Raw genomic sequence first — 17957 nt, forward strand, 5'->3', positions numbered from 1 at the left:
ACATGACCTTGGGCACCTTCTGCCAACGTGGCACCTATCTGACCTTTAACTGTTCATTCAGGCTTGACTGATAGCTCATTGGTTTTCTCTCTAGCACATTGTAGGGACCTGCTTGACTTCAGGTAAGTTTATTGTCCCCCCACCCCCACCCCGCTCTACTTTCCAATCTACTCCTTGGACCCAGCCTATCTTGCTAGTCTCTGTTTAATCATTTCCCTTAACTCAGTGCTGAAGCCAGTTAAAGGCAATTCATTCAATGTTACCCTGCCCTCCACGTCATTTGAATAGACTTCTCTCTGTTGTTTTTTTAAATCCTCACACAAGGATATTTTTTCCCCATTGATTTTCAGACAGAGTGAAAGGGAAATAGGGTGTGTGTGAGAGAGAAACATTAATTGGTTGCCTCCCGCACACACCCCAACTGGAGCTGGGGATTGAACCTGCAATGGAGATACCTGCCCTTGACTGGGAATGGAACCTGTGACCCTTAGCTCCGTGGGCTGATGCTCTAACCACTTAGCAAAACTGGCCAGGGCTCTTCTCCATATTCTAAAGCACAGAAAGAAAAGGGAGAGAGGATGAGAGAGGGAAGAGAAGAAAGATGTAAATTCACTGAGAGGGAACTCAGAAGCTCCTGGGGTACCACTATAACGGATATCATAACATCCATTAAGAGGTTTTCCATTTGTAAAACATCTTTTTCTACATGATGATGTATTCATAAGAGGGACAGAATTTTAAAGGAGAGCAATACCTTTTTGTGAATCTAACTGTCCTCATAGAGATCAGGCTGCCACTAGTGAGCCCTGTGACCTTGGACATGTCTCTGAGCCTCAGTTTCTCTGTGTGTAAGGTGAGTATAACCAGGCCTTCCAGCACCACCACCACCCCTCCCTGTGTGGCCCTGTCAAGTAGCCCATTGTTTTCAGGACATTGTGACTGAGCATGCTCAGGCAACACAGCCATCAGGAGACACAGCCATACACCCACGGACAGCAGCCTCTGAAACTCGCTGTCATGTCAGTGGCCAGACTCTGTGAACCTGTACACGAACCGAAAACAATTCAGAAAGGAAGGAAAAGTCAGTGGAGTGGGAGTATCTGCTTACCTGTCCCTGAGTCCCATCCTGGCCCCTTCTCCCCCAGCACTTTCCCTTTCCCTTTCTATAAATCCACTTCCTCTTGCTCCTGGCTCCTCCCCATGGAATAACTGCCAAATAGCTTTGTTTTCTGTTTCATAGTAAAGTCCTTCCCAGTGCAGAGACTGCCTGGCTGGTGTGAGGAGCAGCCAGAGGTGACCACAGAGGTGGTGAAGAGATGGCCCTCAGCAGCGACCTGCTTTCCTTCGTGAACCCAGTGAGTTCCCAGGCTGTGGGCACAGGCCTGCAGGGCTGAGCTGGCTGCCTTGCAGGGAAGCCGCTCTGGGTCTCCTAGGAAACCAGGCTGGGGTGGCAGAGGGTGCATGGGGGGCTGACATGCCCGATGGGGCAATCCTGACACAACCTCTGCCCCAGGCCGGTCTCACCTGCCTCTCAGGACCGAGGGATGATAATCACCGCAGTGGTGCATTGCACAGATGGTGCTGAGCTCCCTCTGGGCGCCCGTCCTGTCCTGGGTGCTGAGGGGCAGAAGGTCCCTGGTCAGCACTGGGAGAGTGGGGCTTTGTTGGAATGAAAGGGGAAGCCAGCAGGGCTTCCGGGGAGCCCAGCAGCCGGGCCTGGGCACTGACTTAGGAGATGGCCTCCCTGGGTTCGTCCGTTTCCTAGCTAGGTGACCTCAGGCGAGCTGCTTTTCCCTCTCTGGGCTCAGTTTCCACATCTGTAAAATAGGGGTAATCCTTGAGCCGCCTCCCAGGATTGGGGTAAGGATGGAGGTAGCATATCTAGGGTGTTTGAACAGTGTCTGGCACGCGGTGGGGGCTTTTGAAGTGTTGAGCATGATTAGGAGTCTGGGGGCAGCAGGGAAGACCTCCTGAGGGGGTGTCTGCTCCCTGGGGGGTGAGTTATCAAGGGCAGGTCCAGGGTGTGTGCAGAGGGCCCTCTGGGGAGTGAGGGAGGAGGGGGCTGCCCTGTAGTGTGGGATGCAAAGGGCTGCCTTTCCCACCTTTTGGCCACATGTGTGGGCCCCGTCTGGGTGCCTGTGTTTAAACCCTCTGAGCTTTGTTATCCCCACGCCATCCATGAGAACCTGAGACTCACACACGTTGAGGCCACTTACCACATGTCCCCAGATGGTGGAGAGGGAGGGTGCCTTGATTTACCCCAGAAGGGGAGGTGCCCACAGGGAGAGCAGTAATGGGGGAAGGCAGGCAGGTGGCAGCCAGGAGGTCACTGTGCCCTGGACCGGCCCCGTGAAAGCCTCTCCCAGCCTCGGCAAACAGTTTCCCGAGGGCCGGGAGGTGGAGTGACAGGGCCCTTTCTGGGTGGGGCACGGGGTAGGTGGGTGGCCTCAGGGTGAGAGCGTGTCACCTTAGGCTCACTGTAAAATGGGAGATCCCAGCCTCCTTCCAGGCACTGACATTTTCTTATCTTGGTGACTGTTTTTTACTTCTCAGACCTTGGATTCAAATGCCAGTTCTTTCAAATTAGAATGAAAATCCTGCTTGGGCGGCAGAGAGTTCAAACAGGGCCTTGGAGTACAAACAGAAAAGGGATGGGTGTAGCCGCCAGAGGCGTGAGGAGAACCCATCCACCCACGTAGTCACCCTCTCCCTGGTGACCCAGTGATTTCCATCAGGCAGCATTCACCTCCCTCTTCCTCCAACGTGTGCCAGGAAGAGCCCCTGGCCTGGCTGTTCTGAGGACCAGCTGAACACATGAGGGTCTGCCCCAGGGGCCTCACCCCCATTCCTTGCCCAAGCCCCACAGGCCGCATCTGGCCCAGCCTCCTCAGAGGCCAGGGTGGAAGCTGGAACCGCATGCAGGACAGGACTCGCTGTTTGGTTGGGGAAGCCCTCAGGGAGCCAGGAGCCAGATGCTCTGTGCTTCATCCTGAGAAGCAGCCTGTGTGGGGCTTCACAGCATGGGTGCTGGGATCCAAACCCCACTCTATTACGGACCAGCTGGGTGGCTTTGGGCAAGTTACCAGACCATCTGTGCTCAGTTTCCTCATCTGTAGGGGTGACCCTGATAATGGCCAGGGCTTTTGCCAGAATAACTAGGAACAGCCAGGGAAATGGGCCCCAGAAGCACCTCAGAACCCTGAAAGGCTCCCACTGGCACCTGCAGTGAGCCCCGTGTGCCAGCTGTGGCTGGGTGCCCGCTGGTGAAACTGGGCCTCCAGAAGGAGGCTGCGCACCCTCTGGCCTGGGGGCCTGGCTCTGCTGTCTGAACCTCCAGAGAGGAAGAGGAAGAAAGAAACCACAGTCTCCAGGCCTGGCCAAGAGCTGAGAGCAAGCTCTGACCCAGCAGAGGGGTTAATCCATCTAAATTATTTACTTAGAGCTGAGAGGACGCTGTTCCTTTCGATGAGAGAGTTGGTGTCTACTTTGTCATAGTCTCTGCCACTCCCTATTGTCCCCTACCTGACAATCTCCCTCATACACATCACCAGCCTGGCTCTTATAAGCATTTCAGTTTTGTAGGGAGTTGACTTAAAGAGAAGACATTAACTACTAGAGAAATGTGAAGATTGACTAAGAGCTACAAGTTATCTCCTAGGTCAGTGGTAGGCAAACTCATTAGTCAACTGAGTGGCAAACAGCAGCTCGCGAGCCGCATGTGGCTTGCGAGCCGCAGTTTGCTGACCACTGTCCTAGGTTAATGCAGGTTAAGAGCACATCAGATAAAAGGCATCCTGGAGGTTAGCTTAAAAGTCAAGAAGAAACGAATTTTGGAATTTTGCTCAGAGAGACCAAGAGGGAAGGGGGTGGTAGAGACACCTACTATGTGCCAGTCTCTTTCCCAGCCCTTTTCTCACTAAATCATTGATCTTACGCAGAAGGTAAGATTTATCCCTATGTTACAGATGAGGAAACTGAGGCAAAAGAGGTTACATAAGCTTCCTGAGGTCACTCAGGAAACGAGCAGCAGAATTAGGCTCCAAACCTGGATGATGCCTGGCTCTAAAACGATGCAAGCCTCACCACAACCATTGTTCCTTTCAAGTGGCCCGGCAAGGGCATTTGACAAAGTGGGCTCTATGGGGCCTAGGAGGCGTGCAGATACCTCACTAGGGCCTCGGAGGTTGCCCAGGGCCTGGGGAGGGACTGGGGAGCAGCAGCAGGAGAGGAGGAGGCTGCCCGGAGGCTGCAGAGCATCCAGGACCAGGTGCTACCTGAGGTGGCTGGGAGGGCAAAGGTCATGGTCACCCTGTTCAATGGTGGGGTGGGCTGGAGGATGCCTTCTTCTTGGCCTTCTCAGGGGAGCAGAAGGTTTATCCTTTAGAATAGGCTGCTGGCCTCCTTGGTCCCTTGGGTTTCTGAGTCTTCAACCAGGGTCCTGGGGCCTTTGCCAGGAGCCCCTCTCACTACCCTGGTTCCTTCCCCTCTCAGAGCCATGTTCATGCTACTTCCTCCTCCTTTAGCCTGCTACTTCCTCCTAAGGGAGGTCAGCTCTGGGTTACATGGTCTCAGAACCCTGCGGTCTCCTTATCAGTCTCAGAATGAATGTGTAACTCCCCGGATTCAGGTCCAATTCCTCACAGGCGGGAAGATCCAAGAGACTGAGAGTCCATATGCCCAATTCACAACTGCATCCGGCCCTGGCATGTTGCTTGACACACCAGGCCGGCCACTAGCAAGTGCCAGAGGGATCAGACAGAGGGAGCAGGACCCTAACTGACTGCCTTCTTCTCCCTGAAGATCGTCCCCTTCTTTAGGGCCACACCATGGGGCCTCCAGTATGGACATCAGATCACTGTCAAAGGGATGTTTCTTCAGTCCTGTGGAACCAGGTACCTGGAAGTGTTGTTGCTCTCCAGCCTTGACCCTTTGTGAAATGTCAACTGTCTGCTCAGGGTGGTTCACCCGGCACTCTCCAAGCTGCCTGTGCCTGGCTCAGGGGATGCTGGATGTGTAGGGCCTAGCCCCTGCCAACACTGCATGGTACCTGCCCTCTGCCAGTAGAATCTGGACACCATTAATGTAGACTCCCCATAGACACAGGGAGCTCATAGTCTAAGGCCAGCCCCGGGGCAGATCATGGGCTAGGATTGAATTTTGCAGAGGAAGACCCAGAGATGCAAAAACGATGCCTCCTTTATTTCCCTTAACGGCCTTCATTCACGTCGAAGCCCTCATTTGGCTGATGTGGAAATCTTTTTTATCTATATATTTTTTAATTTAAAATCTTTATTGTTTAAAGTATTACATGTGTCTCCTTCCCCCCGCCCCCGCATTGACCTCTCCCTAGCCACCCCCAACCCGCTGCACATGCCTTCTGTCTATGTGCATTGGTTATGCTTATATGCGCACATACAAATCCTTTGGTTGATCTCTTACCCCCCTCCCACATCCTCCCCTGTGTTCCCTCTGAGGTTTGACAGTCTGATCGAAGCTTCTATGTCTCTGGATCTTTTTGTTCATCAGTTTATGTTGTTCATTATATTCCACAAATGAGTGAGATCATGTGATATTTATCTTTCTCCGACTGGCTTATTTTGCTTAGCATCATGCTCTCCAGGTCCATCCATGCTGTTGCAAATGGTAAGAGTTCCTTCTTTTTTACTGCAGCATAGTATTCCATTGTGTAGATGTACCACAGTTTTCTAATCCACTCATCTGCTGACGGGCTCTTAGGCTGTTTCCAAATCTTAGCTATTGTAAATTGTGCTGCTATGAACATGGGGGTGCATATATCCTTTCTGATTTGTGTTTCTAGTTTCTTGGGATATATTCCTAGAAGTGGGATTACTGGGTCAAATGGGAATTCCATTTTTAATGTTTTGAGGAAACTCCATACTGTTCTCCACAGTGGCTGCACCAGTTTGCATTCCCACCAGCAGTGCACAAGTGTTCCTTTTTCTCCACATCCTCACCAGCACTTGTCGTTTGTTGATTTGTTGATAGCCATTCTGACAGGTGTGAGATAGTATTTCATTGTTGTTTTGATTTGCATCTTCCTGATGATTAGTGACTTTGAGCATGTTTTCATATGTCTTTTGGCCTTCTGTATGTCCTCTTTTGAAAAGTGTCTATTTAGGTCCTTTGCCCATATTTTGATTGGATTGTTTATCTTCCTTTTGTTAAGTTGTAAGGGTTCCCTATAAATTTTGGAGATTAAACCCTTATTGGATATAACATTGGCAAATATGTTCTCCCATGCAGTGGGCTCTCTTGTTTTATTGATGGTTTCGTTTGCTGTACAGAAGCTTTTTATTTTGATGTAGTCCCATTTGTTTATTAAAAAATCTTTTTGTTGAGAGTATTACAGATGTTCCTCTTTTTCCCCCCTCTATTGCCACTCTCCATCCAGTTCCCACCCCGCCCCAGCCCTTCACCAGGCTATTGTTTGTGTCCATAGTTAATGCATATATGCATATAAGGTCTTTGGCTAATCTCTTCCTAATCCTTCTCTGAGATTCATCAGTTCATTCCATGTTTCCATGCCTCTGATTCTATTTTATTCATCAGTTTATTTTGTTCATTAGATTTCTTGTCATTTGTTTTGAATTTTAGATTCAATTTTTTGGTGGATATGTATTTATTGCCATTTCATCGTTCATATTATTTTTATTTTTATCTTTTTTTTTTCCTCTTCTTAAAGAATACCCTTCAACATTTCATGTAATACTGGTTTGTTGGTGATGAACTCCTTTAGCTTTTTCTTGTCTGTGAAGCTCTTATTCTGATCTTCAATTCTATGATAGCTTTGCTGGGTAAAGTAATCTTGGTTGCACTTAAAATATTTAAATTTGCCATCAAATGTAATTTTTTAGAAATATATTTGTATTGATTTCAGAGGGGGAAGGGAGAGAAGAGAGATAGAAACATCAATGATGAGAGAGAATCATTGATCGGCTGCCTCCTGCATGCCCCCTACCGAGGACTGAGCCCACAACCCAGGCATGTGCCCTTGACTGGAATTGAACCTGGGAGCCTTCAGTCTCCAGGCCAATGCTTTATCCACTGAACCAAACTCCCTAGAGCTCAAATGTAATTTGATCTCTTTCTGTTTCAAGTTCCTTCCTGGAAAATACTAAGTCATTTCAAAATACAAACATCTTCTCAGCACTGTTTCCCACCCAAGAGGGGACTTTGGGGAACAGGGAAGAGCTTGTACATCTTCCCAGAGGCTGGAGAGCCCTCTAATTCTCAAGCAGGCCTGGCTGCCCTCTGCTGAGGTCCAGGTGGTGTGGAGGTGTGGGGCTCTTGCCTGATTTGGGTGGGGCTCTGCAGGAATTGAATAGAATGTCTATCTAGGGTCACCTTTGGGCTTGGTTCAGAGCCTGGCCCTGTGGGGGGTGCAGAAGACATGAAAGCGGTTGGGGGGCTTCCCTGAGTGCTGTGCATTAGTTGGGAACACCAGAATGACCCCAAGAAGCAGGCTATGAACCATGCTCATGCTGAGCTCGGGGAAGGCAGGAGTATACAGTGACTCCTTGGATTGGGACTGGTTTTAGGACAGGTGCCTGGGAAAGGGCAGAACAAACATTTATTGCGCCCCTTTCGTGAGCCTGGCTCTTTGGGAAGGTTCTTTTGTTCTAATTCCTCACCTTAGAGCAGGGGTGGGCAAACTTTTTGACTCGAGGGCCACAATGGGTTCTTAAACTGGACCGGAGGGCCAGAACAAAAGCATGGATGGAGTGTTTGTGTGAACTAATATAAATTCAAAGTAAAGGAGCGGAGGGGAGAGCAAGAGAACCGGATAGAACAGCCGGATCCGGCCCGCGGGCCGTAGTTTGCCCAAGGCTGCCTTAGAGCCATAGCTATCCCCAAAGGAAGTTTTGAAGGCGAGGGCTTCCTTCTGAGGAAGGAATTAAAATTTACTTTTGTGGAGACTTCCTGAACTCCTCATTAATCATCCCCAAAAGAAGGAAGTCAGCCCCGCCCTGGATGCTTTGATACCAGGGTAGTGTTTTCCAGGTCACCTCCAAAAACTAACAGTATGAGTTGGGGTCAGGGTGGGACACACACCAATCTCTGATGAAGGACAGACACACATCCCGGAAGTTCTCATGCCTGGAGAGCCAATATTCATCCCATGCCTCCCCTGTTAGACACCGTCTTTGCAGGTAAACTCCATCAATGTCACATGTTCTCTCCATTTGTTCTCTTCCTTCCCAACTGAGCAGCCATGGGCTGGCCTCTAACCAGTGCCCACTGGGCATGAGAGGCTCTTGCTTCTGGGCATATTCCTGGATTTGCATCTTCATACAAATGTGAGATCAGTTTCCAAGACCTATGCTTCGTGAGGCTCGAGTCTACATTGTTCTTTACCCAGTTCCTGCTTATTTCTGGAAAGTCACGCTGGAAAGGGCAAAATGCAATAATTACACAAAACACACTAAGCGCAAATTAGGTAAACAAAAAGGAAGGCAGCAAAGTGGGATGGGTGCAAGCTGCCTCACAGGTTGTATGCAAGTTTCCAGAAACTGCCAAGTCAGAAGCCCCGGGCCCTCCTGCTCCTACCATTGGCAATAACCCAGACACTGTCTGATTTCCATCCACCTAGGTTTGCTGTGAACTTTCAGACCGGCTTCAGTGACAATGACATTGCCTTCCACTTCAACCCTCGGTTTGAAGAGGGCGGGTATGTGGTCTGTAACACCAAGCAGAAAAAATGGTCTAAGCACGAGGAGAGGATGATGATAAATCCCTTCCGGATGGGAATTCCTTTTGAGATCAGCTTCCTGGTGGAGAACTCTGGATTCCAGGTGAGCAGAATTCTCCTCCCTCCCTCCTGCTGCCTGACCCCTGCCCTATGAGGCCTGGAGAAAAGCCTGTAAATAATTACCCAAGCAATGCCATATAAAGATCAGAGGAGGTTACACACCTTCACCTGCACCTACAGAGCACCTGTTGCTTCTGTTGCCAGGAAATAAGAGCTGGGTAAGTTGCCCTCCCCACCTGCTCTTTGGCCTCGGGTGCCAGGTGACTTCCATCCTCTGCTGCAGCCTCGTCCGTTCCAGGTCCTTGACAGCATCTGGTTTTGGTGATGCTGTGGCAGCCCTTCTGCAGGCCCAGGGGTGGCTCAGGGCTGCGTGGTGTAGTCATTGCTCTCGCAGGCAGAGCAGTGCTGCTGGGCTCGGGGAGAGGGATGGCTGTGTCTGTGCTTCTCTGTGTGAATGGGCGCTCCCAGGCCCTCAGTGTGCAACCTGAGGTCCCCTCTCCTCTGCTCCCATGAGCACTTTATGCCCATTTAAATGCGCATATTGAAATGGCATCCCAGGTAGGCTGAGAAAGACAAACCCAGAGCAAGAAACAAACAAGCACTCAGAAGCCAAAACTAGAGCCAAGTGGTGACTGGGTTTGGCTGCATTTGGGATCACATGCGTGTTCCTGTACCTGGAGCAGCTCTGAAGGCTGGGCCCCCACCTACAGGGCACGGAGGTGAAAACCGGACAGGCCTTAATTTCTAGAAGCAGGGGTCCTAGTGCTCAGGTGTGCTCCCGCCCTGGTCTGGGACCCCTCTCCTGGACTGTGTGCTCCTGTTGACAGGTGATGGTGAATGGAAACTTCTTTACCAACTACACACACCGGGTGCCCTTCCACCGCGTGGACACCATCTCCTTCACCGGTGGTGTGGAGGTGAAACAGATCAGCATCGAGGTTAGATTGTCCATCTGGCACTTGTCCCACCGTCTGGGTGCAGGGACAGGTCTAGCTATGCCTAGGCCCTGTTGGGTGGGTCCAAAAGTTCCAGCCGATCTCTCACTCAGGTGGCTTTAGGGACACACCTTTGGCTCCCCCATCCCGCTCTTCCAGTGTCACTGTCTCTGTCCAGAGCACCTGCCTCAGCTTCCCTGACTCCTTCCACTCTTGCCTGTCCCTCTCTACTTCCACCCTAGAAAGAACCCAGCTTGGGAATCACACTGAATCTAGCTCAGATCCCAGCTGTGCCATTGTCACCAGCTGTGGGATCTCAGACAAGTGAGTCTGCCTCTCCCAGCCTCAGTTTCCTCATCTGTGCAAGGGGCCTAGTCACAGCCTCCCCAGGAGGTATTGTGTGGGCGCAATGAGGCGATACATGTCAGAGGTCACATAATGGCCCCATGGGTCCACACCAGGGTCTACTGGACCCTCTCTGTGTTTTCCCATTTTTGAATGTGTTGCCAACATCTACAAGGTCAGGAACAGGTTAGCATTGTGGAGCTGAGTGCTGGTGATGGCTGCACAACAGTGTGAAGGTATTGAATGCCCCTCCACTGTACTCGAAAAAATGGTGAAGGTGATAAATTTTATGTGCATTTTACCAAAAATTTTCAAGGTCAGGTGATATCATATGGAAATCTGGATGTCTTGCTTTTTGTGAAAACTGGGAAGATTGGGGTATGCCTGCCCCACTTTCCCAAGGGACCCCAGGCGCCTGGATTAGAGATGTTAGTTCCACATCGGTATTTGAGTGTGCTCCTGAGATGGGAAAAGCACACAGTAGGCCCGCAACAAATATGAGCTCCTCCCTCTTTGGTCCCATCTCTTACTCTCTCCCTCTCACCTACTCTGTCCCTGCCTGCCTGGCTTTCTCCCCCTTCTCCGGGCCCCTGCCTTTCCACTCTTCCTTGGCTCATTAAAGCTTCCCTTCACTCCATGTCGCCTTTTCTTTAACAGGACACCCGTGCAGTCTCTGACCAGAAGATGATCTCTGAGGTGCAATCCAACCCCAGTCCCTGTGGGTCACCTGAGTCCGAAGAGCAGAAACCAAAAGTGAGTTGAACATGGACACCTGAGAGGCTGAGCAGTCAGCAGAAAGGACAGAGGTCTGAGAGAGGCTACTTCCAGCCAGCAGGCAGTTAGGGTGTCTAAGCCCCATCATGTGCACCCAAGGTTCCCTATCTCCAACCACCAGGCACTCAGGCCCGGGACCTGGGAGGCGTTCTTGGTCCTTCCCTCCCTTCCTTAATATCCTTCCAGGGCACCAAGGCCTCCACTCCTGAAGCCACTGCCTTGGTCCAGACCATCTGACCCATCCCCCTCTCTCCCCTCACACCCACCCACTGCCACAGTGACCTTCCCTTAAGCAAATCTTGTCTCATTCTCTTCCTGCTTAAATCTCTTAAAGGCCCCAGGCTCAAATAAACCTCCAACTCCCCAGCTGGATGTGCAGAATTCTATCCATTCTTGCCCAGCCCATCTGCCGGGGGGCCCCCCACCACACCCACGAAGACCCTCCGTCAGCCTCCACTGCTCACTCCAGGCTCCTTCCGGCCACCACACTTTTGCATCTGCTGTCCTGGGGCGGAAAGGACCCTTTGCCACCTCACCCCAGCCAACCCCTAACTGCCCTTCAATGCTCTGCTGAAATGTGGCTCCTCACGGGCATCTTCCCTGCCTGGCAGGTTGCTGGATGCCCCAGCCCCTCCCTGTCTCAATGGACATTTCACAACTCTGCACGCCAGGCACCATGTCCTGTTGTAACTGTATTTACATGTCTGTCTCCGTCACTCTACCCGTCCTTGTCTCAACCTGTGAGCTTGGAATTGTGACTTGTCCTTTTGTGTATCCCCAGCACTTTGCACAGTGCCTGGAGTTCAGTAGGGACTGGATCAATGAATGAAGGATGTGGTTTGCACAGTCAGTAGAAGGAGAGACCAGTCAGGGAAAGCAGACCAGTCTGCTGGGTGGGGAGGGGCTTCGGGCAGGAAAAGGAGCAGGGCCTGGCCCTACCTTGGCCACTTGAACAGTGGGGGCAAGGACAAGGGTGTCTCCCTACCCAGCTTCCTGTGGCCCATCACGGTGCATGGTGGGCCCCTGCCACCTGCCACACTGACTTTAGGATGGTGGAGCTCCAAGGAGCCTTTGCAGGGCAGCCCGACTTTGGCCCTGGCCTTGGGCGGACAGGGTATGCTCATACAACCAGACATAACTGGGCACCATTTTGTTTTTGATCGCTTGCTACCGGGACCGGCTTGGGCAAGGTGCTTAACCTCTTTGAGCCTGTTCTCTCACTTAGCAAAACGAAGCTAAGGATGTCTCCCTCATAAAGCACTGAAGCCAGAGCTTGGCACACAGTAGGCCTCACTAAATACTAGTTGTCACCCTCCTGGTGAAATAGGACACGGCAAGCAATGGTTTTGCCTCTGGGAGCTGAGGTGAGCTGTATGTTCTATGTCAGACACATCCTTCTCGCTCTCTAGAGGAGCCGGCGGGATGTCCCCTCTCCTCCACCCGCCCCCTCCCTGTTTTCAACCATAGTTACCTGGGATGGTGGGTGAGCATCTGGGCACCACAGGCTCAGGGCGGCTTGCTTGGGAGCAGGAAGGAAGCGAGCGTGAGTCTGGCAGGCATTTCTGACCACTGTTTCGGCTGTCATCTCCCTGTCCAGTGGCACCAATATTAACCACCATTTTTATTTTTTGTCCCCTTCAGCCTCCAAGTTATTGGCAGGCCATCGCAGCTCCCATTGTAAGTCTCTTGCTCTCTCTTTGGAAACTCTTCATTTTGGTTCTTCCTGTGGGTTAAAAGGAGGAGGCAGGGCCAGGCATTAGGCCTCTGCCACAGGGCGACTGGTGCAGCTGAGGCCACACCCCTGGGCCACCCTCCTGACTGTGGTGGTGGCGGGGGTAGGGTTTAGGGGGGCAGGGGTGGTTGGCTGGGCTGATGAATTGGGAAACAAGCTGAATTGCCCAAGCCCCTGCCATTCTGTGGACACGATGGCCCGCAATTACTTCCTCCTGCAAAGTGAACCTGTGCTAGAGAAATTCCCCTGAGAAGGAAGATGGGCCAACAGGCAATTTTCAGTCTGGTCTGGGCTACTGAGAGGGTTCCCCACTGGCAGCTGCTGGGAGGGTGTGTGTTAAGTGGTGCCCTCTGGTGGCAGATGGCGGTCTTCGCGCTGGTGAAAGCAGGTTAAAAACCCCATTTCTTTCTTCCAGACGCAGTCATCCACACAGTGCAGAGCACCCCTGGACAGATGTTCCCTGTAAGTCTGCAAGCTCCAGTCAGCGCACAACCCCGCTCCCTCCTGCTGGTACAAGTCAGGCGGGAGCCCTGGAGTTAGGGGAGCTGCCTGTGGAGGGCTGAGGGCAGGTGGCCATGATGGGGTCTGGGACAATGGCAGGAAGTTGCACCAAGGCTGACAGGAGAGGGAAGGCGAATGGGAGAATCCAGGGGCGGAAGCCTCACACTGGAGCATCCCCTCTAGAGTGCGTGGGGGCCTGGGTGCAGGCGCAATCCCACACTGAATTCCCTGGTCTCTTTTCAACAGAATCCCATAATCCCCCCGATGGCATACTCCAGCCCCCCTTGGGGCCACCATCTTGAAACAGCAAAGGCCAACCCCCTCCTTTGAATTAGCCAATCGCGAAAGACTGTGCGCCTGAGCTCCAACCAAGAGATGCATCAGGGATTATAGAGCCGAGCAGACCACCTGCTTCCAGACCATGTGTGCGTGCGCTTCTGCATAGAAATAAAGATGTTTGCCTTGCTGCCTGGCTCCTGAGTATGTTTTGTGTTCTACCAGGACCTCTGAATTGGGGGCTTTGCCTTATTTCTAACAGGTATAAATACTAATACAGTAGAACCTCGGTTCTCAAACTTAAATCATTCTGGAAGGCTGTTAGAATAGCGATTTATTAAAAAACCGAATCAATTTTCCCATTAGACACAATGTAAATTGAATTAATTCATTCCAGATCCGCAAATGATTCTTTGTTTTAACCTTTCTTTTATACAGTGCATGTCTAATGTACTGTTTAATCTATGAACTAACACTTCTTTTCTTAAATGTATCTAACCACCCCCTAATCACGTTCGGCACTTGTTTCAGGGGTGTCTTTCAGGAAGTCAGCATGCTGCATCTTCACTTTTTCATTTAGAACTGCCTCAGAAATGCTATCACTGACTAACTGCTTTTCATTTATCCAAATCAGCAAAAGTTTCCTACCTCTTCAATTGCTTGTCATCCTGTTTTTTTTCCACAGGCTTAGCAACATTAGCACTCTTGATGGCCTCTTAATGTTTCAAAATGGTCCTAATCATCCATTTCACCAGCCAGGAAAGAAAAAAAAAAACACCACAAAAATATTCACAGCACGATTTCTTGAGAGGTTAACAACAGGAGGTTTAGGGGAAAACTGAATCTCATTCTTTCCTTTGTTTGTGACCTACGAGATGCTTTTTGTCATGCTGAGGTAGCAGCATGAAAGGGTTGTCAGGTTGAGAACCAAATCTTGTTCAACAGGAAGACATTTTTTTCCGTGAACATCTTGGTAGAGAACTGAATTGTCCAGGATGGAAGACCTCTGAGACCTCTGAGAAGGTCTGATTGTATTGCATTGTTTCATCTACACCCAAGGCCTGATGAACCGCATATGTCTCCGTACAGTCACCAGGGCATCTCTTGTTAGAAATGCTCTTAACCAGTGTCTCGGGGATAAAATAGACGCTTGAAAATGGATTGACAAGGCACTCTACTTCTGCAGAAGGGTGCAATGCCCCAGCAACAATATGGTGGGCAAGCACAAAGAACAGGCAGTCCGTCTCCTTTGATCCCTGACGTGTTACTGCACCATACCCTGACTGGCTTAAGGGCATGGTTTCACAATCTGTCACGAATGTCTAACTTCAGAGGGGCAGCCCAAGTTACAAGTGGGGGCCATTTCAAATGCCTGTCTGGAAATGGTGCAAAACTATGTCTTGTCTCCTACAGGAATGTCTGCGGTTTTAACTACCTGTTAGACTTTAACTAGGAAATGGGGGAGAGCTATGCCTTTGTCTTTTCGAGGAAGGGAGGCCTGGGTGGATTTGAGTACAAAATAAAGGGTTATTAAAAAAAAAAAGAAATGGAGTGAATATCTATACTATAGCTTTGATAGGAAAAACTTCCTAATTCTTACATCTCTGTCTCCTCATCCCAGAGTGTCAGGCTCTCCCACATTCTCCAGGACATAGGGGTCCAATGCCAGATTTTGCTCCTCTGACCCCAGCTTTCTGATTTTGGCCACTCTCTTTAGGGGGACACATTCCTGACGGTGTCATTATCACTGAGGAAGCTAAGGCCAGGGAGCTAGTCCTATGGCTGGAAGGCCCGAGATTGTAGATTTCACTAGTTTACCTCTCCTCCTGCCTGTCACCCTGTGCTGTGCTCTCCACATGGACAGAGAGCCTCCCCTTAGCACAGGAAGTGGGTACCCTGGAGCCTCCCAGGGACAGTGTCCTCTCCCCGGTGAAGACTTTCTGGACCCAATAAAACCCCTTGAAAAATCAGCCTGGTATCCTGCTTACAGAGTTCCCCACAGCCACACCAGGTGATTGAGGAAGGCCCAGGACCTCAAGATATTTTGAGAACCATGAGAAGAGAGGAATTCACTCAAATCTATAGGTATCCCAGGTGAAGTCTGATGGCACGTCCTTGGTTGCCTGGCTTCAGAAATATTCTAAAAAGCCCAATCTGAGATTCCTTATGAAAAACTCTAGCACCCTCTGGATATCAGATTCTAGTCCTGTTAATTGTCCTTGAGATTTTATCTTCCACCTGTACACTGGCCCAGATCCTGAATTCTTCTCGTTTCCCCCAACATTTGACTACAACTCTCCAAACCAATGTTTCCAATTTCCACTCCCACTCCTCCGACTTGGAATCCTGGAGAACTAACACTGCCCTTTTCCTGAAACCACGGAAACTGAAGCTGGACAACTTGATATAAACCGCAGAGAAGTCGACACAGCACACGTATGGACAATCCTCGTGTCTAGAGACATTCACACTGCAAACTAAGAGCAGCTGTCGGCATCACCATTGCCTACCCTCTCTCCATCTAAACATGCTGGAGCCAACAGCTAGGAAACGTCTTCCCTGGCTGACTCCAGACTCAGACTGGGTGCACAGTCTTCTCCCAGCATTAACCTGTGTTTCCACAGAAATGCCTTAGTAAACACCCGATAGCTTTAGCCATAGTCCTAATTTTTGGAACCCAACTGCATACCTGCGCCCTAAACTGACCTATTGTCAGGACCAAGAGACGGGTTCCTTGAGATGGAACAATCTACCTTCTTAACTTCTGAGACTTCTCCGGAAAGTTTCAAAGGCAGAACTGAAGGGGAACAAAAACTCCCCACAGCCCAAATATGTGTCTTTGGCATATGTATTATTTAAACTGGTTATTTTTAAGACAGAAAATTCAGGAAATTTTTTAAACCGCCTCTGCCCTCCAACTGCTTAAAAGAATTGGGATAGGGAGGAAGAGAGCTCTTACCAAAGACAGCCTCTATTTATACTAGAAAGACTTCTCTGCCTGGCATGGCAAACATTGGGTAAGCAAACGTTTGTTCTTCCCATCTCCCTGTGAATTGTCTTCCTTCCCTGGGAAGTCCCAGGCCCCTACTCCTTCTCCTGACCTTAGGGCAGCATATGAGCCTCAACTGTCTGACTGCCTGTGGGCCTCATATTCTTATGGAGCCCTTGTACATGCAGAATTATATTTGGTTTTTCTCTTGTTAATCTGTCTCACATCAATTTAATTATAAGGTAGAGGAAAAATGTTCCCTCTCTGACATGTCACTTCCATCCACCCACAAATCTTTTTTCAACTTACAAAACTGAAACCCTGTAGCTATTAACAACAAATTATTTTCCACTCCCCCCATGTGCCTGGAAACCACAGTCTACTTCCTTTTCTATAAGTTTGACTGCGCCAGGGACCGCGTAGGAGTGGAGCCATCCAGTATTTGTCTTTTGTGTCTGGCTTATTTCACTTAGCATAGTGCCCTCCAGGCTCATCCACGATGTAGCATGAGTCAGCACTTCTCTCCTTTTTGGAGAATCCAAGTGGGTGAAGAGGGCAAAGCGAGTCAACTCCACAGCCGCAAAGCTGGTGAGAAGGGTGTCCTGCTGGGCATCGACCATCTGCAGACAAACCAGTTTTAAAATGTCACATTTGCCTGGCGGGTGTGGTTCAATGGTTGAATATTGACCCAGGAACCAGGAAGTCACTGGCTCCATTCCAGGTCAGGGCACATGCCCAGGTTGAGGGTTCGGTCCCCAGTGTGGGGAACGGGATGGGGGGGGGGACGGGGGGGGGTGCAGGATGCAGCCAGTTAATGATGTTTCTCTGTCATTGATGTTTCTGTCTCTCTATCTCTCTACCTTCCTCTCTCTCTAAAAATCAATAAAAACATATTTTTTTAAAGTCACATTTGATATATCTACTGAAGATGTGGGCATCTTTGATGTCAAATCCAGATTCCTGGGTGTTGAGATGGAGAAGGTGCAGCTCCATATTCAGGATTTACTTGAGATGCCATCTCAAGGAGTAGCTTTAAGGGAAATGTTTTGATGAGGTTAAAGTGAATGTAAACCTTTGCATATACTTGCTGAACAAGAAATTCCATGACCCAGCTGGTGTGGCTCAGTGGTTGAGCATCGACCTATAAACCAGGTGATCAGGGTTTGATTCCTGGTCAGGGCACATGTCCAGGTTGTGAGCTAGATCCCTAGTTGCGGGAGGGGCATGCATGAGGTACCCAATCATCCTTCATCATTGATTCTCCTTCATCATTGAAGTTGCTATCTATCACTCTCTCTTCTCTCCCTTTCTCTCTGAAATCAATAAGAATATATTTTAAAAAACCCAAAATTTCATGGAAAGTGAAATGCCTGTGGAAATTTCATAGATTTTGTATCATCTGGATTAAGAAATCAATCTGTCGCCCTAGCCAGTTTGGCTCAGTGTATGGAGCGTTGGCCTGTGGAGTGAAGGGTCCTGGGTTTGATTCCAGCCAGGGGCACATGCCTGGGTTGCGGGCTCGATCCCCAGCAGAGGGCGTGCAGGAGGCAGTTGATCAATGATTCTCTCATCATTGATGTTTCTATCTCTCTCTCTATCCCTCTCCCTTCCTCTCTAAAATCAATAAAAATAATT

General features: G+C 50.0%; 1 protein-coding gene across 2 annotated transcripts; it reads left to right on the top strand.

Annotated features, from left to right (window-relative positions):
- The first annotated feature begins 951 nt into the window (after positions 1 to 951).
- Positions 952 to 13524, top strand: LOC308253814 (galectin-9-like). Of its 2 annotated transcripts, XM_080679571.1 has the most exons (9): positions 952 to 1081; positions 1241 to 1355; positions 4801 to 4892; positions 8612 to 8813; positions 9598 to 9708; positions 10708 to 10803; positions 12466 to 12501; positions 12972 to 13018; positions 13304 to 13524. In XM_080679571.1, exons 2-9 carry the CDS (start codon positions 1317 to 1319, stop codon positions 13311 to 13313), a joined length of 633 nt encoding a protein of 210 aa, XP_080535697.1. In that variant the 5' UTR covers positions 952 to 1081; positions 1241 to 1316; the 3' UTR covers positions 13314 to 13524. The 2 variants fall into 2 exon arrangements, with proteins under 2 accessions (XP_080535697.1, XP_080535698.1); XM_080679572.1 differs by lacking the exon at positions 9598 to 9708 and having other exon boundaries at positions 957 to 1081.
- The last annotated feature ends 4433 nt before the right edge of the window (positions 13525 to 17957 follow it).

This window comes from Plecotus auritus (genome assembly GCF_963455305.1).
Source record: "Plecotus auritus genome assembly, chromosome: 7".
Taxonomy (NCBI): Eukaryota; Metazoa; Chordata; class Mammalia; order Chiroptera; family Vespertilionidae; genus Plecotus; species Plecotus auritus.

Coding starts and splice junctions, on each gene's coding strand:
- LOC308253814 (XM_080679571.1), top strand. CDS start 1,317: ATGGCCCTCAGCAGCGACCTGCTTTCCTTCGTGAACCCA. Junction 8,814..9,597: donor TGGAGAACTCTGGATTCCAG/GTGAGCAGAATT, acceptor TCCTGTTGACAG/GTGATGGTGAATGGAAACTT. Junction 12,502..12,971: donor AGGCCATCGCAGCTCCCATT/GTAAGTCTCTTG, acceptor TCTTTCTTCCAG/ACGCAGTCATCCACACAGTG.